Source organism: Euleptes europaea, chromosome 19 (genome assembly GCF_029931775.1).
Source record: "Euleptes europaea isolate rEulEur1 chromosome 19, rEulEur1.hap1, whole genome shotgun sequence".
In the NCBI taxonomy this organism is placed as follows: Eukaryota; Metazoa; Chordata; class Lepidosauria; order Squamata; family Sphaerodactylidae; genus Euleptes; species Euleptes europaea.
Genome location: NC_079330.1, coordinates 5,062,544 through 5,088,784, shown reverse-complemented (window position 1 = coordinate 5,088,784; position 26,241 = coordinate 5,062,544). Strand labels below are relative to the sequence as shown.

The following is a 26,241-nucleotide window of genomic DNA, read 5'->3' as shown; positions in this document are numbered from 1 at the left end:
TTTACAGTACAAACTCAACTGTATAGCATTTGCTATGTTCAAGTGGTGGGTCGACATGAGGGACCTTGGCTCGATATCAGATCGTCCCTTCAGTGCAGGTTCTTCTGAAATGCAATATGACATTTTCACACGCACTCTCTCACTCCCATACACACACACATGCATGCTTCTCCAAAGAAAATCTTTCCAAGTCAATTATACCAGTTGTGGTCCGTAAGGAATTCCTCCTATGCTAGCGCCACCAAAGTGAAATTAGAGTTTTGCAAGAAACAGGGCAGCCCTGTTGAAATGAACAGGAACAGAATACAACCACTTTGAAAGGAAAAGAGCTCAGAAGGGCGAACTGCACAACCCCTGTTCATTTCAGAGGGAATGCTAGATTTCTGCGCAAACCCTCCCATTCATTTTAATGGAGCCTTCACACAAATTTCCTTTATCCTCACACGGAGAGCACTAGCTGGCAAAATACGTTATACGCATTTGGAAAACTGCTTCGTTTGGCTTGTTCTGTCTTTCCGCAAACCTCACACTTAAATAAATAAAGGGAGAGTGTGAAGAATGGTATGAGAATACCAGATTTGTCTGAAAATTCAACAAAAATAAATAAAAAAAGATTTTTAAAGAACTGTAAACTACCAGCAAAAACAAAAAAAGTCAAGAGTAACTAACGGCAAACGTGCAGTCTTTTCGCAGTTCTGCTCCACCCTGTTAAGCTTGCGTCAGCCTCGAAGTAGGAACTCAGAGGAGTCTTGGGGGGGGGGGGAAGCCATCAATACCACAGACTGGCTTCTTTCCAATGAGAAAAAACAACAGTTAAATAAAGGAGGCCAGAACACTGGAGGATGCCCCCAAACCCACACCAAGAGGGCCAAGGAATGTCAGAACGGGCGGCACACAAATCACGTCGAGAGGATGAGGGACCACAGAGGACATTAGAGGTCTTGCGATGTTGTTATTGTCCCCCTCCAAGCCCTGGTTTTTTGTGTGTTTTGATTTTTTAAGGCATCCCTTTCAATAGACACCAGCATGAGAGGCGTTGCCTCTGTAGTCTTTTAACAGTGCGCTATATAGGCTTGGTAAGAAGTTTTGGCTAATCGTGTGACATTCATAGCTTACATTCAGCTGTTGGCACAGCCTGCACAAGTCTTTCTCCTGGGTTTGTTTCCCTTCCTGCATCCTTTTTGTTTTTTAAAGCTCCGCTGTGTTAGGTGGAGTCAGAGATCACATCCAGTTGCGGAAACAGGAGATTCATAATTGAGACTGGCCTGAGATAACCAGACGAAAATTAGGTCGAGCGATGATAGAGCAGATGGTGGAAGCCAGGCGGCCAAGGTCTTCGTTTGCTGAAAGGGCTCTCGACTTAAGGAAGCGCGGTCCAAAATCTCTTCTTGTAGCTGCACACCACAAAAGCCAGAAATGAACCTCCTTTCAGGACGTAGGACTCGAAAGATCTTGAGCACGGCATCGACGCCTCCCGTCCCTTCCCTTCAGAGGGAGCGGCTGCCGCAGGGGTCAGGCCAAGCAGGCTTTGCGCTCCGACAGATGCTGCAGTCCCCTCGTGCCGAGGCGTGACCGGACTCTTTGTCAAAGACTCGTCGAGGACACCGACAGGGTGGGCGAGGAAGGAGGCGGGAAGTTGAGGAGTTCCAGGACGGCTACGCCCACGCTGCTGCGCCGGGTGAACATGCACGATGCTGCCACCCACTTGTTGGTACGGGGGTTGTATTTCTCGATGGAGTTGAGGCTGGAGCTACCGTCGTTGCCGCCCACTGCGTAGAGCCACCCGTCCATAGCCACCAAGTCGTGGGTGCTCCTGGGAAGACGGGAGGCAATAATGTGTATTACCATCAGAACAAATTGTGGAACTCCCTGCCCCAGGATGTGGTGATGGCTGCCAGCTTGGAGGGCTTTAAGAGGGGAGTGGAAATATTCATGGAGGAGTGGGCTATCCATGGCTATTAGTTAGAATGGATACTAGTCGTGCTGCATGCCTATTCTCTCTAGTATCAGAGGAGCATGCCTATTATTTTGGGTGTGGTGGAACACAGGCAGGATGGTGCTGCTGCAGTCGTCTTGTTTGTGGGCTTCCTAGAGACACCTGGTTGGCTGCTGTGTGAACAGACTGCTGGACTTAATGGGCCTTGGTCTGATCCAGCAGGGCTTTCTTATGTTCTTAACAAGTTGCCAGGAAATCAAGGGAGACAGCACATAGAATCATAGAGCTGGAAGGGGCCATACAGGAGATCAGCCTAGAGCATCCCTGACAAGTGCTTGTCCAGCCTCTGCTTAAAGACTGCCAGTGAGGGGGAAGCTCACCACCTCCCTAGGTAGCTGATTCCACCGTCTAACAACTCTTACATCTCTCTGGCTGCTAGACTAGATGGGTCTTGATCTTATCAGCAGGGCAGTTATTATATTCTCGGCTTTCCCCTTTAGGTCTTTCTCTCCATCCTTTGGAGGGCTGCCAAAATGAAACCAAGTACTGGATGGGGTGGATGGAAAGTACTTTTTGGGCTGACTAATTGTGGGGGGGCGAGCGTGCGCTCTGGGCCTGACCATAATCATTAAGGTCAAGGAAAGACCCTACCCATCATGTCTGACTGGTTGGTGAAGCTGAAGGCTTTTGCCTTTCCCTTGTAGCATGCAGCTTGGCTGAAATTAATTGCTCTGCAGACATCTTTTTGTGAAGTAGACTTATTTTTTTGTTTTGTCTTGCTTAGAATCTATCGTAATTGAGGCATAAGTGTGGGCAGGCTGTTAGACAAGCAAAACCGAAACTCTCTTTGAGATAACGTTCTGCTTTCCTACCTCCGGATATTCATAGAGGCCACGCTTTCCCACGTGTTGGTTTTAGGATTATAGCGCTCCACTGAGTTAAGGCAGCTGGTCCCGTCGTTGCCACCTGCCACGTACAACATGCCTTCCAAGACAGCCACGCCGGCACTGCTGCGACGACTCAGCATGTTAGCGATTGGAGTCCATGTGTTTATCTAGTGGCAGGAGTTAGCAAAGGAGGGGGGGGAAAGGACTTGAGACAAAGAACAAAGGAATTGTTTCTTCATCGCCACCCCCTTTCTTGCACATATAGGGTCAAACCAGACGTCACTCCTAACCATTTTTGGGTTTTTTGGCCATCAAGTAGCAGCCATCTTATGGCAACCCCATTGGGTTTTCAAGGCAAGAGATGACCCAGAGGTGGTCTGTCATTGTCTGCCTCTGTGTTGCGACCTTGGGTTTCCTTGGTGGTCTCCCGTCCAAGTACTAACCAGGGCCGACCCTGCTTAGCTTCTGGGATCTGATGAGATCGGGCTAGCCTAGGCTATCCAGGTCAGGGGAACCATCTTTAGGGAAGCTTAACTAAGGTTTGGTATGATGACCAGAACTGAAAAACCACGGTTTGCAATTAGCCAGCAAATGTGAAACAGAAGCCACGGTTTGAAGTGGTTTTGCAAACCAGGGCTTGTGCCCCTTTGGTGGCTGTCTGTCACTGATGCCCATCAGCTCTTCTGTCATTCATTTCTCCACCACTCCACATTCCAGCCTTCCCCTCCAGTGGCATTCCCTACATGACCTCCAGAGCAGGGATGCCTGTACCATAATTTGTCCCTCCCACCCCGCCACCTACCCTGTTGTCCTAACGCACTTCCATGCTTTGCTCTTCGAATTCACATTTACCTGTGGCTCGTATTTCTCCACAGTGGCCAAATGGGATGAGCTATCATAGCCCCCAACAGCATAAAGGTTGCCATCTGTAAACAAACCCCACAATCCATTAACAACCACAGAGAAAAAGAAACCTGCAACAGTAAAGACCATCCCTTTGTTGCACTCTGCTCAGTGAGGCAGGAAACGTGTTCGGCCTCTCGCACTTTAGTGTCCAAGTTGAGGCTCACATACGTTTAATGCTCCTTGTTAAAAAGCAATTCCCTGCACATAGAAAACTAGCATGTCAGGGAGAGGCACAGGAAGAAGAGTTGATTTTTATATGCCAACTTTCTCTACCACTCAAGGGAGACTCAAACCGGCTTACAATCACCTTCCCTTCCCCTCCCCACAACAGACACCCTGTGAGGTAGGTGGGGCTGAGAGAGCTCTAAGAGAGCTGTGACTTGCCCAAGGTCACCCAGCTGGCTTCATGTGTAGGAGTTGGGAAACAAATCCAGTTCACCAGATTAGCCTCCGCCGCTCATGTGGAGGAGTGGGGAATCAAACCTGGTTCTCCAGATCAGACTCCACCGCTCCAAACAGGCTAATACCTTCCTCTGTGCCATCTTATTTTCAAGGGAAAGAGACTTGTTTTTGCCACATGACCTCCCTCCTGTAGTGTGAAGTCATACAGCTCAAGTACAAGCTGGCCGCTGCAGTAAGAACAAAGGCCGACATAGGCAGCGTTTTGAGGTGCTCAGAAACACAAGACCAAAAGCAACAAGCAACCATTGCCCAGGCCCCAGTTCTTAGACAGGCCACTCTGGGAAGATTATCTCATGGTGCACGGACACAGCGCTCCTTCTTGCCGCTCTGTGGCAGACTCCTCTGGTGCAGGGACCCATTAAACATTCATGAGGCTATTTCCGAACTGTTCCGTGCGAGCCAGACGGCAGCCCAAGAGATTGCCCGCAGGCTCGCCTCCCCGGCCTCAGACTTATGACGCAGCCACTCCTCCCTGCTGTCACGATTAAATTTTTAACAGGTAAAGCACAGGTGGCTCTTTGGCCACCACAGGAGCACACGGCGCATGTGGTGTCTTGACAGAATGTGTGTTGCATTCAAGAGTTGAGGGGAGATGACTAAGTAGTCCTGGGGGGGGGGGGTTGGAAAGGGGCAAACAGGAGCAGAAGGAACACAGTACACATGCACGCAAACCAGACATTCTGCAAACGTCTCAGGCACAGCTTTACTGTTTGCACCTTCGTCGCAGGTGTGCAAGGGAACTACTGGTCTGCTCGCTGACTCCTCAATGAGGCGGAAAGCTCCAAGCGTGGAGGTGGAACTTGCGAACCCAAACATAGGGTTTATTGAATTTATTGTCTATATTATATGATTTTGTTGCATTAAAAATGAATCATTTGCCTCGATTCTCAGTGAGAAAGGTGTACCATAAAGGAAGTAAATAAAGGTGGCCTTACCTAACGTTGCCACCCGAACGTATCTCCTCCTGGTACTCATGGCAGCGATTGAGGTCCAGGTTCCTGTCAGAGGATCGTATCTCTCAGCACTGAGGCAGGACAAGACAGAGAAACAGGCCAATAATTAACAGATATTCATAGGCAGGGGGACTATTGGCTAAAAAAAAAAATGGCACAGAGGTTAATGGTTCTGGACATGCTAGTTGTTTTTTTTTAAAAAATCTCTATCCCATGGTTTCAGTTTATTGACTCCCAGGGTGGTTAAAGGTAAAGGTCCCCTATGCAAGCACCGGGTCATTCCTGACCCATGGGTTGACGTCACATCCCGACATTTACTAGGCAGACTTTGTTTATGGGGTGTTTGCAATTGCCTTCCCCAGTCATCTTCCCTTTACCCCCAGCAAGCTGGGTCCTCATTTTACCGACCTCAGAAGGATGGAAGGCTGAGTCAACCTTGAGCCGGCGACCTGAAACCAACTTCCGTTGGGATCGAACTCAGGTTGTGAGCAGAGTTAGACTGCAGTACTGCAGCTGACCACTCTGCGCCATGGGGCTCCTCCCAGGATGGTTACGAATTAGCAAAAGCTTCCATCAAACACAGTAAGAAATAATTTTAAAAAGAATAAGGTGCAGATACAGCAGAAGCGGAATAAATCAAAACAAACGCCAGCAGTCAATAAATATTGCTGTGTGTGTAAGTAAAATGTTGTCAAGTCACAGTTGACTTATGGCAATCCTGTCGGGTTTTCAAGGCAAGAGATCTGAGGTGATTTGCCATTTCCTGCCTCTGCTTAGCAACCCTGGGCTTCCTTGGTGGTCTCCCATCCTAGTAGTAGGTGGGGTAGTTTGATGATCTGGGGCTAGGGAGCCAATAGTTATAAGAACATAAGAAAGGCCCTGCTGGATCAAACCAAGGCCCATCAAGTCCAGCAGTCTGTTCACACAGCGGCCAACCAGGCGCCTCTAGGAAGCCCACAAACAAGACGACTGCAGCAGCATGTCCTGCCTGTGTTCCACATCACCTAACATAATAGGCATGCTCCTCTGATCATGGAGAGAATAGGTATGCATCATTAGTATCCATTTTAACTAGTACCCATGAATAGCCCTCTCCTCCATGAACATGTCCACTCCCCTCTTCAAGCCTTCCAAGTTGGCAGCCATCACCACATCCTGGGGCAGGGAGTTCCACAATTTAACTATGCGTTGTGTAAAGAAATACTTCCTTTTATCTGTTTTGAATCTCTCACCCTCCAGCTGCAGCAGATGACCCTGCGTTCTAGTATTATGGGAGAGGGAGAAAAACTTCTCCCTGTCCCCTCTCCAAACCATGCATAATTTTATAGACCTCTATCATGTCTCCTCTCTCCCTATCATGTCTCTTCTTTCCAAGCTAAACAGCCCTAAGCGTCCTGTAGGGTTTTCAAGGCAAGAGATGATCAGAGGTGATTTGACATTGCCTCAAGTTCTCAAGTATCTTGTTCCTAACCTATATAGGGCTTTAAACTCTGAATCTGAAGAGCATCGGCAGTCACAGAAACATCGATAAGTTGTGACCCTATAATGTAACTCTCTTTTTGGAGCCTCAGAGAGATCCGAGAAACCTTCCAAGCCATTAAAAAACCTTTAAAAGGATGCTGGTCCTTATGACAACGACCACAATGATCTCTCGGTAATCCAAGCTGGTCTAGTTACCGCCACGGTGCAGGAGGAACGGGTGGATCCAAACACATCTTTCCCTACCTGTTGAGACAGGATGCTCCATCATAACCCCCTGCTGCATAGAGGAGTCCGTGTAAGGCCGCCACACCTAGACAGCTCCGCCTGGTCCCCATGGAAACCTCCGTCTGCCAAGAGTTGGTGACAGGATCGTACGACTCCACCGTAGCCAAGTCAGAGGTCCCATCATAGCTGCAATGAAAGATTTTTTTTGGAAGGTTCTATGAATTGGACAAGGATTGTTACCAAATCTCATCACTGACACCTGGGTGTCTGAAAAACAGTTACTGGGTTTGGGCAGAAGAATGGCCAGACAGACATAGCGGCCCATCAAGGACGGCATTCCGACACTACAGAGATGCTTTTGGAAAATCCACAAGGGCTGGAATGAAGGGATCTATCAGGCACAGCTATCGGAAGCACCTGGTAACCACAAGCACGCTGCCTTTCTCGGGAAGGACTCATAGCTCACTACACAGAACACACATTAGACAGGACACACACTTTCTATGCAAAACTGTCCTATGCTAAAACGCTACCATTTAAACGGTTCTCAGGTAGCAGTGCTGGAAGGGAGCTCTGTTTGAGAATTTGGAGAACCGTTGCCAACTTACACACGGATCAATCTATCCCAGTGCCGTTTGCCCGGATGTGGCTCTCCTAGTTCTCAGGCAAGAGATCTGTCCTAGCCTCTATCAAAGAGCCCTTTTGCTTGATATGAACACACATACATGAACGCGTGAAGCTGCCTGATACTGAATCAGACCCTTGGTCCATCAAAGTCAGTATTGTCTACTCAGACTGGCAGCGGCTCTCCAGGGTCTCAGGCTGAGGTCTTGCGCATCACCTACTCGCCTGGTCCCTTTAACTGGAGACGCCGGGGATTGAACCTGGGACCTTCCGCATGACAAGCCGATGCTCTACCACTGAGCCACAGCCAAGGATGGGACCAGAACTGCATTTTAAGCAGGTGCCACACCTGCAGCGAACTCTGTTCAGAGTCGAACCGCATCAACTCTGGGCTTTTCCTAACACCCTGCTACCTGAGATCCTTTTTACATGGAGGTACCAGGTATTGAACCTAGCATCTTTTATCTTCAAAGCACAGACTACTCTGAGGAGAAGGAGAAGAAGGAAAAGAAGAAGAAAAGTTGGTTTTCATATGCCAACTTTCTCTACCACTTAAGGGAGACTCAAACCGGCTTACAATCACCTCCCCTCCCCACAACAGACACCCTGTGAGGTGGGTGAGGCTGAGAGAGCTCTAAAAGACCTGTGACTAGCCCAAGGTCACCCAGCTGGCTTCATGTGCAGGAGTGGGGAAACAAATCCAGTTCACCAGATCAGAGTCCGCCGCTCATGTGGAGTGGGGAATCGAACCCGGTTCTCCAGATCAGAGTCCACCGCTCCAAACTACTGCTCTTAACCACTACACCACGCTGGCTCTTAGCGACAATTTCTCCCTTTGCGACCTAAAGCGGGATTTCTACAGCATTCTCTCTCCCTCACCTTTACTGCTTCCTTGAAAAACATGCTTTGTAAAAAGCTGCCTCTCCTTGGCAGAGAACTCCTCCTTACCCGCCCACGGCATATAGCTTGTTCCCAATAGCAGCAACGCCCACCCTGGCCCGGCGGGTGGACATGGAAGCTACCATATGCCAGCGGTCTGTCCGGGTGTCATAGGCTTCGCAGTCACCGTGGATGGCAAAAAGGCTTCCTCCACCTGTCAAGAAACACCACCGGGGGGGGGGGGAGTGAATATCCAAAAGCTGATAAGCACAGTGGGAAACAGACACGGTCCCTTGCTGCACATACAGAAATTCACGTTTGTTTCTGAGATGATGTCAGCATGCAAGGATTGAGTTTTGAAAAAGAAAATGTTACCATTATTGTCAGGGAAATTTACATCATGTTTAGCCGAAGAAGAGTTGGTTTTTATATGCCGACTTTCTCTACCTTTTAAGGAGAATCAAACCAGCTTACAATCTCCTTCCCTTCCTCTCCCCGCAACAGACACCTTGTGAGGTAGGTAGGGCTGCCCCTCCTAACATGGTGTCTCATATAGTCTTGTCCTATCTACTATATAAGAACAAAGATGATGATACCAGCAGCTATTGGCTCAGAGGGGAGCACCTATTTTCTGTTCAGCAGAAGAAGAGTTGGTTTTTATACGCCAACTCCCTCTATTACTTAAGGAAGAATCAAACTGGCTCACAATCACCTTCCCCTCCCCACAACAGACACCCAGCTGGCTTCACGTGGAGAAGTGGGGAAACCAACCCAGTTCACCAGATTAGCCTCGGCCCCTCATGTGGACAAGTGGGAATCAAACCCAGGTTCTCCAGATCAGAGTCCACCGCTCCAAATCACCGCTTCTAACCACTACACTGCGCTGGCTCTCAGGAGGTCTTTCAGGCCGAAGACTACATCTCCTCCCCCATCCAGCCCATCCACAAAGCCTTTCCCATGACTCCTGGACATTCCTCCTTACCCACAGCGAAGAGCACGGTGCTGGCCCCCTCACAGCGTCGGGGTCGGGTCCTGCTGTTACTTAGGACCCCTCTCTGCTCTGGCATGAGGTGATACTTGAGGGCCTCAATAAGAAGGTCCTTGCACTCCGAGTGGTGCCTCACAAGCAGCTCCGTGTCAACGTTGCTCATCAAGAAGTCACGGCTGAGGAGGGGCAGCCGGACACACTTCATGAGCTGTGAAGAAAGACGACTTGATAAAAACAAGAGCCACGTGTAAAGGCGGGGGCCAAGAACTGCCTGCCTATAAATCAGGGCGGTGTCTCCTTGCTTCTCTTAGAACAACGGCTCTCCTAGATGCTTAATGGGATGGAGCTCATGTGTCCCCATTTCCTCAGCTGGTAACCTTCAAAATGTACAACTCATATGGCGATTTCTTGACATCATCTTCACATTGTTCAAGGGGGGGAAACAACAATCTGCTGCTTCCTGAGGAATTCAGGACCCCAAAAGGAGATGGTGTGAAGTCATGTGATGCAGCCACCATAGCGACACTAAGCAGATCTGGACCTGGTCAGTGTCTGGATAGGAAATCTCCTATGAACTATATATGTTGCCTTGTGTTCCATAATGAAAAAAGGGCAGGATATAAACAAATAAACACAATCTTACAACGGCCTCATTTGTTCCCATACCACTTTATCAATTAGCATCCACTATCTTGATTTTGTTTTTTAGCCCCACCAAACCATTTTGGTCTTTCTCTTGAGCACCAACTTGTGAAATAACTGAATGGCCCTACCTTGATGCTTGGAAACTTACGAACATACTACTAAGGATAGCAATACAGAAGCCATTCAAAGCCACATAGACTGCTTATAAGAACTTATGGAGTATTCTATTTCAACTCTAATGTCCATGATAAAAGTTCATGATCACAAACATTAGACATGAAATAGACTGCTTATATATATGAAGAACTTACGGAGTATTCTATGTGGCTTTGAATGGCTTCTGTATTGTTATCCTTAGTAGTCTGTCCGTAGAATTGTGTATGAACATTTTGGGATTGCATTATAAAATCGTAAAATTGTTGTTTAGGATCTTTTGATATATATAGTGGCCTCGTGGTGGTTTTTTCCTTTAGTGTAAGTCTTGCAGAATCGGTTGTGTATTTTCACTGTTAAAACCTATGAAGGCACCCAAGGCCTACTTTTGTGTAATGGTTTGGAAACCCAGTAACTCTCGATATTGTACAATTCTGAAGATCAGGCTACAAGCAGGGCAAAAGGAGGTCAACAGAAGCGAAGAGAAAGGAGCACAGACAGCAGGAGAGGCCGGGGAAAGAGGGCTAGGGCCGAGGGACTCCGCTGTCTGAAGAGTGATTATTTGGCAGGTTGCAGTTCAATATTTCAGAGGATTTCCTCTCCTTCCTTGCTGAGGGTAGTGAAGTCTAGTATGGTCCCATAAGATTCAGTTAAACTTAGCAATACAATCCTAAACCGGGAAACATCCTTCGAAACACTGGCTTCATTGGACTTAGAAGGTGGCAACAACACATATGATGCTCTATTAATGGAGTAATTAGGATTTTTGTAATGGTGTTTTCACCCACACGGGGGTGCTCACAACACAGCAGGATTGGGAAAGGGGAAAAAAATCTCTTTGTGTTTAAGGTCAAATTAGGAACGTTTTTGAGGCAGCAGAGGAACTGCAGAGAAGTGATATATCCCCTGTAATATTCTTAATGGAAAAGTCTGTGCTGTGAAAGTAATTCTACGTGGCAAGACATATTGAATTACTTTGTCCAGTACAGAAAAAAAATCTTACTGAGCGTGACTCGGCTTCCACCATCACTTCCAAGAAACGGAACGCACGGGGCTCTCACTCAATATCCTCAAAACAACCCCTAAGAGGTAGGTTAGGGATAAGAGACAATAACTCCCTAACAGGTTGGCTGAGATGAGAGACCCCCGCCATTTATGCAGGGCTGCTTCCCTCGTGGTCACTGTCAGAGGTCGCTTCATTCTTCCTGCGCATTTTGCCCGTGTTTTTCCGGATGCTGTTTAAGCAAGAATCTGGAAAATGTGGGCAAAACGGGCAGAGACACACAGGGAGAGTGAGGTGACCTCCGACCGTCAAGAAAGGCATGCGTAATCAAAACGAAGCACCGGAGCAGTTGGTGGGGGTGACCACGGGGAAACAACCCTGCATATATGGCCCATTATTTCTCCAATGCCACCTACAGGGAGTTTTATGGTTTAGTGGGGATTTGATCCCGAGTTTCTCGCATCACAACCCAACGTTCTGGCCTCTGAAAGATGCAATGTCTTTCTACCATATTGGCAGGAACACTAAACCCCCCTATCATATTAACTGTTGAGAGTAGGGAGAAAAGCCCCATGTAGCAACTCGCCTCAAAAATTTACTCAAGAGCATCTATACTCCACATTATCTTCAAATAAATTCAAAGTGGTGAAGAACGACAACTAAGCCACAATGAAGTTATTCAAATTGGCTGTTGTCTTGGGAAAGGGATCTTCTGGTGGAGAGAAAGGAAGGATCCACCACACAATGCTTTCGGTTGGTCGCATGAAATAAGTTACAGAGGACAGACATGGGGAGAGAGAGTGGAGGGAACCAAAACCCGCACTGGACTGCATACCCTGGGGATGTGCTGCCTCCTACTGTCAACGTCATGCTTGACCCAGCTCAGGACAGCCCGGTAGACTTCTTCTTCAGAGGGCACATTCAGGCTGTCACTAGAGATGAGGTCCAGCACCTGTGGAGAAGGAAATCTGGGTTAGTTCAGGCATCTGAGAGGAAGGGGAAATGGATCTCAAAAAAGTCTACTCCAGGGAGAGCCAGCACAGTGTAGTGGTTAAGAGCGATGGTCTGGAGCAGTGGACTCTGGAGAACCGGGTTCGATTCCCCACTCCTCCACATGAATGGTGGATGCTCATCTGGTGAACTGGGTTGGTTTTCCCACTCCTACACATGAAGCCAGCTGAGTGACCTTGGGCTAGTCACAGTTCTCTCTGAACTATCTCAGACTCACCTATTTCACAGGATGTGTGTTGTGGGGAGGGGAAGGGAAGGTGATTGTAAGCCAGTTTGATTATCCCTTAAGTGGCAGAGAAAGTCGGCATATAAAAACCAACTCATCTTCTTCTTTGTCTTATCAGCCCTTCTCTAGATATTGAGATTTCTCCAGGTGCTAATTTCTAATTTCTGCTCCATAAAGGGTAAACACTTTGATTAGGAAAATAAACAACACAAAATGCATGAAATAGAAGACTGCAAAGAAAGCGGCAACAGATGAGAGATTCCAAACAGAGGGGAAAAAATCCTCTCAACCTCTGTAATGTTACAAACAGTTACACAAAACAGCTGCAGCCTTGCATAAATCAGACCATACGCCTGCCTTCTCCAATGGCAACAGTCCTCCAAGTGTGACAGACCCTGGCACCCGAGACCTTTTGAACTGGATCTTTTCGAGTCCCAGGGATTGAACCCGGGGGCCTTCTGCACGTGAAGCAGATACTGTGCCGCGGAGCCAGGCTCATTCCTTAAACAGTCCTTCTCAAATCTCCCCATCTACAGAAGGGCCTGCCATGCCTTGTCGGGTATGGGAGGGCAGCTCAGGCCAAACTGGCATCGGGCCACCAGTACAGGCAGAGGAGGACTCATGGAAACACTGACTGCATTTTAATTAACCGCTTACTGCATGAGCACCTCATTAGGTCAGCTAGCCCCCCCATCCCCCAGCTGTACAGCTTTGTCTCTGGGCCTGGAAAATAAAAATAAAAATCTGGCTATTCAACTGCAAAATCTTCCCTAACCTTTAAAAAACAAACACACACACACACTTCTGGCACACTGAGAATCTCCCCGACCCTGAAGGTTCTTGATATTGTAAACATGGGTTGTTATTTCAGACTAACTCTAGAATTACAACCCCTGAGAAAACAGCAAATCTTATGAATTACTTATTTAGCCACCTATGATGAACGAAATATTCTTCCAGATGAGCAGGCAAGGCACCCTTTAAAGGAGTTCTATTATTTTCCTGACCCTGAACAACAGCATTAAGTATGGGCAGGCAGGACTGCCAAAAAACAAATTAGTGGGTTTCTAGATCAAATCAAGCCTGAACTGACCCGAGAAGCTAAAATGACTAAACTGAGGCTATCGTATTTTGGTCACATTATGAGAAGACACTGGAAAAAACAGTCATGCTAGGAAATGTTGAGGGCAGCAGGAAAAGAGGAAGACCCAACAAGAGAGGGATTGACTCAATAAAGGAAGCCACAGCCCTCAATTTGCAAGATCTGAGCAAGGCTGTCAAAGATAGGACATTTTGGAGGACTTTGATTCATAGGGTGGCCACGAGTCGGAAGCAATGGCACTTAACACACACACACACAGGTAGGACAGTAACTGATTTGTGAAACCGAGTAATGGCCCCTGAACTGCAGTTATGTTAAAATACACACTAAAACGACTCATAGCATCGAGGAATCCTGACGCCATTGTGAAGGATCGGCGCGGCTCTACCTGCTTGAGGGGCAGAAGCATGAACTCCTCTGTCTTGGAGACATCCACAAAATGCTGCAAGACGTACTTGTGGGCCGACTTCAACAGATCGCTGCAGGAGTGCGTGTCTGCGAAGCCCCGGATGCCCAGGCAGTTGGACGGATCCAGCTGGCTCAGAAGGAACTTGCAGCACGCGTCCCGCACCCCGTTTAGCTGCAGGAGGCTGGCAGCAGGAAGGAGAGTCTAGAAAGATAAGAGATGGGAACTTTTTTAGCAACATCTCAGTCCTGTCGCTGTGATTAAGAGTTTCCCCCAATTTTGCATTTATGGAATGACCGTGCCCTGATCTCTTTGCCCGTCTCTCTCCTGCCATGCAAAAGTCAATCTCGAGAGCAATTCGAGGTCTGACTCATTTTAATAATTTTTAGGTCGTTCTCATTTTAATGATTTTTAAGTTCTCATTTTTTTTTTATGCCATGAACTGCCTGGAGCAGGTTTCTGAGGAGTGGGCATACCCATGTTCTAAGTAGATAAATAGGATGACATTACAGCAGGATGTGCCCTTACCTGCACGTTCCCTTCTCCCACCACAATCTCGGCAGTGTAAGCATACTGGACTAACTGCTCCAGCGCCTGCGGGTCGATGTCATGCAACGTCACATGGGTCTGCCGGCTTTCGCTCATTTCATCTGTGGAGAAAAGTTTGCACGTGGGTTCCACGAGGTTTGCATACCATTATCACCAGGCTGAGAGCACACTCACACCTGAACAAAGTTCACTATTCCTTTTTGTCCTGGGGAAGAGCTTTCACATCATCTATCTGTCCTCTATCTGGACACTGCTTTACTAGTTTCACATCATCTATCTGGACACTGCTTTACTAGGTTGATACCTGCACACATAGTATGTGAGAGACATATACTAACCAGTATTACAACTAGAACCTATCTGACCAGATGTTTGAGTAATTGGGAATAGATTTTACAACCTATGCACATGCCTGGTTGGGTCTGAATTGTTTGTATATGTATTTATTAATTTGTTTCTGTAAATGTGTGCAGTCTTAACAAGGGTTTTAATTAACCACTGATGAAAGCCCTATAGGCCGAAACGCGTTTGGTATGTGGTTACAGTTATCAACCTCAGGAAATGCCATTGTGCTATTTTAATGCTTTTAAATAATTTTAACCTTTAGTACTTCTAATAAATTATATTTTCAGTATTTATACACAGATATAATATTTATTTATTTCTTCTTTTCACCCAGCCTTGGGTATCCATAAAGAAGGGCCAAAGCTCAGCAGCAGACCAACTGTTCTTGGCATTCAGAAGGTCTTGGGTTCAACCCTTGGCATCTCCAGCTAAAGGAACTCAGGCACTGGGAAAGACCTTTCGGTACCCAGGAACTCCCTGCCCCAGGATGTGGTGATGGCTGCCAACTTGGAAGGCTTTAAGAGGGGAGTGGACATGTTCATGGAGGATAGGGCTATCCATGGCTACTAGTCAAAACGGGTACTAGTCATGATGCATACCTATTCTCTCCAGGATCAGAGGAGCATGCCCATTATATTAGGTGCTGAACACAGGCAGGATAATGCTGTTGCTGCAGTCATCTTGTTTGTGGGCTTCCTAGAGGCACCTGGTTGGCCACTGTGCGAACAGACTGCTGGACTTGATGGGCCTGGGTCTGATCCAGCAGGGCTTTTCTTATGGACAGCTACTGTGGCATGGGCAGTACTAATTGGGATGGGACAATGGCTTGAGGCTTGGTATAAGGCAGTTTCATACACTCAACACTTTTATGAAGGCAAAACAAGAGGAATCATACCATTTACGTATGCTCACTTTGCATTATTTATACACCACTTGCAAAATTCAGTTCTTGACAGGGGAACGGGGGTGACAGGTGCAGGGGAGGGGCCGTGGCTCAGTGGTAGAGCATCTGCTTGGCATACAGAAGGTCCCAGGTTCGATCCCCGGCATCTCCAGTTAAAGGGACTAGGCAAGTAGCTGATGTGAAAGACCTCTGCCTGAGACCCTGGAGAACCGCTGCCAGTCTGTGTAGAGAATACTGACTTTGATGGACTAAGGTTCTGATTCGGTATAAGGCAGCTTCAAGCATTCAAGCCTGTGACAAACTTTACTCTGGGTTTTTAGCATGCACAGCTCAATCAGAAAGGCGTAGAGAAAGGTACTTGCTTGTGAACATGGCGTGGAAGTAGGGGCTGCAGGAAGCCAGCACCACTTTGTGTGCCTTGATCTCCTTGGTGGCCACGTGCAAGACGATGTCGCACAGCAAACCCCGCTGCCGCATGCGGTTCATGCAGACGAACGCATCGTGGTAATGCCGCTTGGAGTTATGGGAGATGCTGTGGCCGTCCCGGTTCAAGAGCTGCATGCCGCTCTCCATGACTGCAGGCGGGTCGCTCCTGGGTCTGGGCAGCGCTCGTTCTGCCTCGCTACAGCGCGGGATGGGGGTGGGAGGAAACACACTCAAGTTAAAACACCAGTAAAACACCAGTAGCCTGACTCTGATGGACCAAGGGTCTGACTCAGTAGAAGGCAGCTTCATGTGTGTTCATGTGGCTATCCATCTCAAACTATCTCTGGTTAAGGATTGCGGGTAGCCAGTGCTGGGAAAGACCTTTTTCTGCATCCTACAGTTTGAGGGGACCATACCTGGCTAGATGGACCAAGGGTTTGACTTAATACAGGGCAGCTTTGTATAAAATCAAGGGCTGAATACGTAAACACCGTTGCAGCCAGGGCAAAATCCTGCACACACACCCCAACACTGAATGACATTGTGTTCACCACCAGGCATCCCACATGGACTGAGAGTCATATTCCCCCCCACCCCATAAGTCCTTGCAATATATAAATCTTCCACACAAACACCTGGCAGTCAGAACCGTAAGCATTTTGTCAGTGCCAACAATGAAAAGGAACCGTCGAAAAACATCAAGCAGGCTGCTTCGGATCTGTCCACCCCCGCATCCCGACAGCAAGTCACACACATTTCCCAGGGCCTGTGTATTCTTCACAAACACCTACACACCACTGCCTAAAAGGAGTACGGGTGTGTGCGTTGCATCTAAAAATAGCTATTCCTCAGCTGGGAAGAGGAATCCGATTAATTTATTCCCGTAAATAGAGGGGTGTAAATTGAAGGAGGTGGCGGCAGCGGCAGCCCACGGTAAAGGGATTCCAAACCCGCAGCGGCCCCCCTGCTATTCCGACTGACAGATGCATGAAAAGGCAGCGAGAATCCAGACTTCCTGGCAGACTGAAAACAAAAAAGCCAAAAAAGGGGCACCGGAGCACTTCTTGTGACGGGAGCTCCATCCTTGTCTGGGAGCAGGGAAGACTTTGAGAGATGACTGTACAGATCTGATTGAGGAGCCACCCACGTGCGACTGATTGCGAGAGAGACAGAACAGAAGGACCCTTAAAGCAAAGGGAAAAAAACCAAAACTCTGCCAGAGACATAACGTACAGCAGGCTCATTAACGTTTGCAATGTGAGTGGCGGTGGATGCACACGGTGTAATTATTATTGGTGGAGGATTGAAGAAGAGTTGGCTTTTCTATGCCGACTTTCTCTACCACTTAAGGGAGGCTCAAACCGGCTTACGATCACCTGCCCTTCCCCCTCCCCACAACAGACACCCTGTGAGGTAGGTGGGGCTGAGAGAGCTGCGACTAGCCCAGGGTCACCCAGCTGGCTTCGTGTGGAGGAGCGGGGAAACAAACCCAGCTCACCAGATTAGCCTCCGCCGCTCATGCGGAGGAGTGGGGAATCAAACCCGGTTCTCCACATCAGAGTCCACCGCTGCAAACCACCACTCTTAACCACTACACCACGCTGGTGCTCAAGAGCTTCTGCTAGGGTTGCTAATCTTCAGGTGGGGCCTGGAGATCTCCTGGACTTCCAACTGATCAGGAATCAGAGGCCTGGCTATTGCCATTCGTGGCCCAGCGACTTTTAGATTTTATTCACTTGGAAATTTTCTGTGCAGCTTACAAAATAAAACCTAACTAAAGCAGGAAACATTATAAAAGGCACAACCACAAAACAGGAGGCATTTCATGAGAAGTCAGAGCCAATCAAAACCATGAGTTGCCTGCTAGGTGGGGTCCGTCCCTCGTCCCCCCCCCCCCCGGATGCCCTGCCTAGGCATTAGATGCCCAGTTATGACTAAACACACCATGCGGAAATGAAGAAAGCAAGCAAAAGGCCAGAAATCAATCTTCCCCTTTCCTGAACAGATATCCCGTTGTGCAGGTGCCGCACATAAATCTATACTGTACCGAGCAATAAACAGTAAAAACGAAGGAAAAATGTTTGAACAGGTGCAAGCCAACACAGCCCTGCCCTGCATAATGAAGCTAGGAGCCCAAAGAGACTCCTGTTCTTTTATACACACACACACACACACACACACACAGAGGATGCATTTTGAGGGAAATGGATGCAGAGAATAAATACCCTGTTATAAAGGCAGCATGCGGATAACTCCCTCCCACCCCCCTGATATGCATACAGGGTTCTCCCACCCTTTCTGGCACAGAAAGAGAATGAACCTCTGTTTAAGTTGCCAAAAGAGCCAGAGTTCAAGCGACAAACTGAAAGGAGCCCCCTACCATGCTTCTCTTCTATAAAACCCCTGGTGTGGGGGGAGAGATCCCACAATGTTGTGGACTGAGGCCAGGTCTATGCCCTGGAATGGGGTGGTAGACTCCTGATAAAGAATAGCAGACTTTTACCACTTCAAACTCATGGCTTTCAACTGGGACAGCCTCTCCCTTATGATATGTACACTAGGTAAAAACACTGACCCTATTTATGACGATTTTTTGGGAATTTTGTCAGCGTTGAGTTGACAGCGTGCTGATTCTTCAGGATTCTGCTTCCTTCCAAGAGTCTGCAGAAGTTAAAACTCTTGATGCACCCATCCCTGAATGTAATGTACATGTAGATGAAAGCACGCACATGAACACTAAGGCTGCATTCAGACATCAAAACAAGCTACGGTCCGCATTGGGCACAACCACAGCTTATTGGCTGCGCTCTCGCACTCTTCCCTTTCCTGGACGCAAAGCTTCACTGAGCCATTCCCAGTTTGATCAAGCCCCAGTTTGCTGCGGTGTCTGAACGCAGCTGCCTCGGCAAACCGCAGTTTGTTTACTTCCCACAAGCTGGGTGGGGCATATATGGTTTGCGGTTCACAAGTTGTGACCCGTGCACAAAGGACACAGAAGTATAAAGCTGAGTGTATATGGCAGGAGTCCCCAGGGCACCCGCCAACACCTTTCCTGATGCCCACCAAGTGTTTTTAGGAAGGGGCCGGGTGGGGCTTTTGCCCAGCAAGGCTTATGATCGGCCACTGGAGATCTGATCGGCAGTATAGACTTTTTAAAAGTGTTACTTTGCCAGCAACTACCTGCACAGCACAATGATCTTTTTTCACTATGTGACTGAAAGTAAGCTGTAGCAGCCATTTTGCAGCTGCGCCCACCACATTGTGTCGGAAGTCCAAGGCGCCCTCAGGATCAAAAAGGCTGAGGACTCCTGGTATATAGGATATAGATGTTAAACGCATAAATTTAAGGCAGCCGTCCTATGCTTATATTAAACTCAATGGGATTTACTTCCAGGCCAGGCCATAAAACCTCTGTTGGTGATCATTTCTAAAAGAGAAAAGTATTGGGGTTGCAGAATGCCTGTTAGCAGGACCCTCCATTCCAGAAATCTTGTTCTGTATATCCGGTGTGAGTGGGATGGTCACTGGTGAGGGGAATGCAGTCTGCATATGCTCAGAGGTACTCTTCACTGCATTATTAGTTTGCATCTTCCAGCCACTGAGGCCTGAGCTTTGTATAAGCTGTTTTGTGTGTTACTTGATCCGTTCTCTGCTCAACCAAGCTATTCATCTCAGGCAAAAGTCCCAGCTCTGGAAGCAAATCCTCCCTGTCTTTTGCACAGCCCTCCAACTAACCCTTCCTAAAAATAGACCCTGCTGCTTCAAAAGGACATGACGCAAGCAAAAAAAAATTAATCACCCTCTTCTTGCTAACTCAGGTAGCTTCCAGCACGATCCATGGTGTTCAGCCTAACACGTCAGAAGGCCTATAGCGCCAGCCCCCTTACTCAGTCAACCCAGCAAAAAATTAAAATAAATAAAAAAATAAAAACCATTCAAAGAGAAAGCAAAAGAGAAATAACTATAGCTGCTTTTTTTGAGAGAGAGAGCCAGCGTGGTGTATTGGTTAAGAGCGCTGGTTTGGAGCAGTGGACTCTAATCTGAAGAGCCGGGTTGGTTTCCCCACTCCTCCACATGAACGGCAGAGGCTAATCTGGTGAACCGGGTTTGTTTCCCCACTCCTCTACATAAAGCCAGCTGGGTGACCTTGGGCTAGTCACAGCTCTCTTAGAGCTCTCTGAGCCCCACCTACCGCACAGGGTGTCTGTTGTGGGGAGCGGAAGGGAAGGTGATTGGAAGCCGGTTTGAGTCTCCCTTAAGTGGTAGAGAAAGTCGGCATATAAAAACCAACTCTTCTTCTTCCTCTTCTTTTTCCCAAAGGGGAAAAAGGCCCCAGATGGAAGTTAAGGACTGGCAATATTAGATTCCATGTCCTAATCTACGTTAACCAAGATGAGTGAGATGTTCTTGATGTTTGGAAGAACCTGTACCCAGACTGTAGGCTCCTTGGAGGCAGGGACTTGTTTATATTTTGCTTGGTACTTTTATGCAGCCCCTTGTGCACAGATGCTGCTACATACCTCTTATTAACAGTTATTATTTCGCACTTGCACTAAGTGAAGGAGGAGGGAACTCCTGTCCCTTTCTAAGCACCATTGACTGCATAAGTGTATAAAATTCTCTCCTTAACGCCAAGTGGATCAGGCTTGGAAGATCTCCAGCCAGCAGTTGCAGGAGAAACATCGGAATCGACTGCTGTATCTAGAGGGAGAAGACCAGTTCCAAGACAAACAGAGCATTTGCCTAGATTCCCAGTATTGCCAAGGGGCAAAAAAAAGGCCACCCTTGGAAGGAACACATCTCACCAGTAGAACTTCTCCCATGCATGGGAAACTTGCATTGTGATGAAATAATGTTGTGTTAGCAAGGAAGGCCTTGAGTTCTAAAACATCACCAGAAGTGGGAGGGATTAATCAGTATGGAAAACATATAGGCCATTTATGCACGGGAGGTTTTGCCTTGGATTTTCCGCTCTCTAGATGCACATTTTCCCCATCCAAATTCTCAAAACTCTGCATGGGTGTTTATTTTTGAGTTCTGAGAGTTTGGATGGGGAAAATGTGCATCGAGAGAGCGGCAAATCCAAGGCAAAACCTCCAGTGCATAAATGGCCATAGACTTATGGAGGAGGAGGAGTTGGTTTTTATATGCCGACTTTCTCTACCACTTAAGGAGGAATCAAACCGGCTTACAATCACCTTCCCTTCCCCTCTCCACAACAGACACCCTGTGAGGTAGGAGGGGCCGAGAGAGTGTGACTAGCCCAAGGTCACCCAGCTGGCTTTGTGTGTAGGAGTGGGAAAACAAATCCAGTTCACCAGATTAGCCTCCGCTGCCCTTGTGGAGGTGTAGGGAGTCAAACCCGGTTCTCTAGCTCAGAGTCCACTGCTCCAAACCACCGCTCTTAACCACTACAGCAAGCAGAGCAGTGTTTTCCCAAGTCCTGATAGCTGAAGTATGTTGGTTTCCTGCTCACCCCCAAATTAAAACAGGAAATACATCTGGCTCCTATACAAGTGTAGGACTCACCCACTCTTAGCAGGGCCTTCTGCCTATGTTTGCTGTTCCGATGCTCATCTTGACTGGCGGGAGGCAAGCCCACAGCGGTAACTTCCAGAGACACAACAGCTAGCCTCCTCAAAAAGTAGCCAGTGCTGCTGGGAGATGGGCGATCGTGCTGAACCTCTTTCCCAAGAGCAATTGAAAGATCTAATCATACCCAATAAAGGAGAACTGGCAGTCCTTCAACAAAGGCTGACTGTCAGTTGGCAAAGGCAAAGCAGCACACATGAAGACAAGGGGGCTGCCTTACAACTGAGTCATACCTTTAGCATATCAAGAGACTTCCGACTCTGACTGGCAGCCGCTCTTCAGGGTCTCAGGTAGAGGTCTTCCACACCACCTGTTACCTTATTCTTTTAAACTCTTATTGCTGAGTCACAGCCCCTACCCCTCAAAGGATCCATTGTTTAAATGATATCTTACATTACACTATTTGGAATGACTGTTCTTGCAGCCTTAAAAGAATATTATTACTCCTTTTGATTTATACCACCCTCAACGGCCAAGGAGTCAACCAGCTTCGAACTACCTGGGGCAATACAAATTTGTAAAATAAATAAAACGGAGTTCATCTGTCTATTAAATCATTTAGCACACCAACCTCTTCCTCCAGGGGGGACACTCCACGCATTACATTTTGTGGGGGGTACTCTTAGGTGTTATAGCTTTAAAGTAATACCTGCAATCAGACAAGGCATGCATCATGCTTAGGGTTGCCAGGCCCCTCTTTGCCACCAGCGGGAGGTTTTGGGGGCGGAGCCTGAGGGGGGCAGGATTTGGGGAGGGGAAGGACTTCAATGCCATAGAGTCCAATGGCCAAAGCTGCCATTTTCTCCAGGGGAACTGATCTCTATCGGCTGGAGATCAGCTGTAATAGCAGGAGATCTCCAGCCAGTACCTGGAGGTTGGCAACCCTAATCATGCTGCAACATTTGTCAGGGATGCAGAATTTGCTGTGGCTCGGTTGAGCATATATACTTGTTGGCAAACCTGGGTTTGCTTTCGCAGGATATATGAAAAGGCCTTCAGAGATCCCCGCATAGAAGGAGACCATAACAAGACCTACCAATGCCAATTTATAATTTGCAATTTCCCCATTAATATTGTCTGTTGGAAAGCTGTACAAGGAAATATTTCCGTTATCGATACGTATATTTTCCACCCTTAGGGATGGAGCCCCATTGTACATCTAGGACGGGGCCCTAGAATCTGATTCCTTTGTGTCCAGATTCCCCCACCTTCTATAGGGCTGAAATTGACGCAAATGTAAAGGGAGCAGGTGGAAGACAGACCAACAAAAATTTAAGGAGAATCCAAATTGGGTTCTCCCCTTCTCCCTTTTGATAATCCCATTTGCTTTTCTTTCTCAACCAACACACACACACACACACCAAGCGTATCTGAATATGGGCAGGGATCATGTCGGCTGAGATGCAGACCAATATTTGACGCACAAAGCTGCTTTATAGAGCAAACTGCATCCTCTACGTGCCTCCTTAAATTAAAAAAAAAATCCGGTCGCTTCTTGGTAGCAGCAATGCAGGCTTTTGATACTGCAACTGGTAGTCTGGGGAGCAGGGGGGGGCACACACAAAAAACTGCATCTGATTTCCCCCCCCCCCAAATCCTCTTTTGCACCCACTGCGTGCAAAAGCAAGAAAGAGAAATTCAGCTTTTTTTCCCTTTTTTTTTGCAATGAAATAAACCACCGCCGCCAGACTTGGGGGACTGCAGATGTCTGAATGCAAACCGTCACCTCGGATAACCCTGCAGCCGGGACACCAGCGCGTGTCTACGCTACTAACCGCAACACAACACACACACACACCCCGGCGTTTGGAAGCCCAGCCGAGGCTCCGGTTCCCTTTTCCTCGCCCGGTCTTTCCGCTGCAGCAGATTTTCCTCCCGCTGCCCTGGCTCGAAAACAAACACACCTCTGGCCATTTGTGCACGGGAGGTTTTGCCTTGGATTTGCCGCTCTGTAGATGCACATTTCCCCCCCCCCTCCTCCAAATCCTTGAAACTCGAATATAAGCTATTACATAGGCCATTGATGCATGGGAGGTTTCCCCTTGGATTTGCCCCTCTCTAGATGCACATTTTCCCCATCCAAATTCTCAACACTCAATAAGCCCCCATGCAGAGTTTTGAGAATTTGGATGGGGAAAATGTGCATCTAGAGAGGGGCAAATCCAAGGGGAATCCTCCCATGCATAAATGGCCCCTCTCTCTCGCTCACTAACGTTTCCTTTGGAGCAAATTTATGCTCTGAATATCTGCACAGCCCCTGGCTCGAATATCCTTTTGCACCTCAAGTCGGATTGCCAATGAAATTCGCTCGCTATGAAGAGGGAGGATGGAGATAAATGGGTTGATGTGGGGGGGGGGGGAGAGGAGGAGCGAGACAACAAAAGGATGCATTTGCGACCCGCCGGTCCTCCCCTCCCCGCAAACTGCAGCAGAAAGCCCTGCATCCAGCGGGGCGCCTGCAAAGCAGGAAACCGAATTAAAAAACGCCAGAGCCCTGCAAAGGAGGGAAACCTGCTGGAAACCTGCTCCTGTCCAGGAGACAATCACGATGCCGGCTCCGGCACTCACCCGCCTGCAACCTCCAGGGCGAGAAAGCAAAGCTGCTTCCCGTGCTCGGGCAGTTTGTTCTCCAGATTGATGGATTTTCTGCTTCCCCCCCTTGCAAAGTTGGTCGGTGCAAAGCGGCTCCCCCCGTTGCAGGAGCCCCGGCGCCTCTGGCTCGCTTCTCCCTTTTGCACGCGACCGCTTTTTCCCTCTTTGCACGTCTCGCACATCGGGGACTGAGCGCGGCTGGGCTCTCCTCGCACAGTGGGGGAAAAAATGTGCACACACACATGCACACACCCCAGCACTTTCCCCCAAAGCCTCTCCAGCACTAACCAAAGGCGAGCTGGGCTCGGTGTGTGTTTAAAGTCGCCGCCCGCCCCGTCATCGGAAGCGCCGGTTTGGGTACCCTTGAGGGCAAGGGAGGAGATGCTTTCGCTGAACAGTTGGTCTGATCCAGCAGGGCCCTTCTTATGTTCTTATGATGCATACCTATTCTCTCCAGGATCAGAGGAGCAGGCCTATTATTTTAGGTGAAGTGGAACACAGACAGGATCTTGCTGCAGTTGTCTTGTTTGGGGGCTTCCTGGAGGCACCTGGTTGGCCATTGTGTGAACAGAGTGCTGGACTTGATGGGCCTGGGTCTGATCCAGCAGGGCCTTTCTTATGTTCTTATGATGCATACCTATTCTCTCCAGGATCAGAGGAGCAGGCCTATTATCTTAGGTGCTGTGGAACCCAGGCAGGATGGCGCTGCTGCAGCCGTCTTGTTTGGGGGCTTTTTAGAGACACCTGGTTGGCCATTGTGTGAACAGACTGCTGGGCTTGATGGCAGGTGTGTCTTCAGGCACGTGATCTCAGCTCCTGGACCTTGCCCAGGGTAAGGTAGTAAAAATGGATACTAGGCATGATGCATACCTGTTCTCTCCAGGATCAGAGGAGCATGCCTATTCTATTAGCTGCTGTGGAACGCAGGCAGGATGCTGCTGCAGTCGTCTTGCTTGTGGGCTTTTTAGAGACACCTGGTTGGCCACCGTGTGAACAGACTGCTGGGCTTGATGGGCCTGGGTCTGACCCAGCAGGGCTTTTCTTATGTTGAACACATGAACCTGCCTTATACTGGATCAGACCCTTGGTCCATCAAAGTCAGTTGCTGCCACAGTTGCTGGCGAAACGTCAGGAAAGAAAATTCCAAGACCACGGTTACACAGCCCGGATAACCTACAAGAACCAATGAACTCTGACCGTGAAAGCCTTCGACAATAAAGTCAGTATTGTCTACATAGACCGGCAGCGGCTCTCCAGGGTCTCAGGCAGAGGTTCTTCACATCACCTACTTGCCTAGTCCCTTTAGATGGTGGGGATTGAACCTGGGACCTTCTGCATGCCAAGCAGATGCTCTACCACTAAGCCACAGCCCCTCTTATGATGCATACCTTCTTATGATGCATATGTATTCTCTCCAGGATCAGAGGAGCATGCCTGTTATATCAGGTGCTGTGGAACACAGGCAGGATAACACTGCTGCAGTCGTCTTGTTCGTGGGCTTCCTAGAGGCACCTGGTTGGCCATGGTGTGAACAGACTGCTGGGCTTGATGGGCCTGGGTCTGATCCAGCAGGGCTTTTCTTATGTTCTTATGATGCAGACCTATTCTCTCCAGGGTCAGAGGAGCATGCCTATTCTATTAGGTGCTGTGGAACACAGGCAGGATGGTGCTGCTGCAGCCGTCTTGTTTGGGGGCTTCCTAGAGGCACCTGGTTGGCCACTGTGTGAACAGACTGCTGGACTTGATGGGCCTGGGTCTGATGCAGCATGGCCTTTCTTATGTTCTTATAACCCTGAACTTTCTTGGTGGTCTCACATCCAAGAACTAACCAGGGCTGACCCTGCTTAGCTTCTTATGCCATCCCTATAGGGTTTGGAGAACCAGATTCAATTCCCCACTCCTCCACATGAAGCCAGCTGGGTGTCTTGGGCTAATCACAGCTCTC

General features: G+C 48.3%; 1 protein-coding gene across 1 annotated transcript; it reads right to left on the bottom strand.

Annotated features, from left to right (window-relative positions):
• Positions 1 to 1,498: 1,498 nt before the first annotated feature.
• KLHL17 (kelch like family member 17) lies at positions 1,499 to 24,358 on the bottom strand. Its single transcript, XM_056864957.1, has 12 exons — positions 24,273 to 24,358; positions 16,049 to 16,308; positions 14,417 to 14,538; positions 13,871 to 14,092; positions 11,979 to 12,095; positions 9,337 to 9,550; positions 8,424 to 8,568; positions 6,870 to 7,037; positions 5,127 to 5,215; positions 3,676 to 3,749; positions 2,809 to 2,990; positions 1,499 to 1,813 (listed from the first exon to the last, which is right to left on the bottom strand). Exons 2-12 carry the CDS (start codon positions 16,257 to 16,259, stop codon positions 1,585 to 1,587), a joined length of 1,773 nt encoding a protein of 590 aa, XP_056720935.1. The 5' UTR covers positions 16,260 to 16,308; positions 24,273 to 24,358; the 3' UTR covers positions 1,499 to 1,584.
• Between the last annotated feature and the right edge of the window lie 1,883 nt (positions 24,359 to 26,241).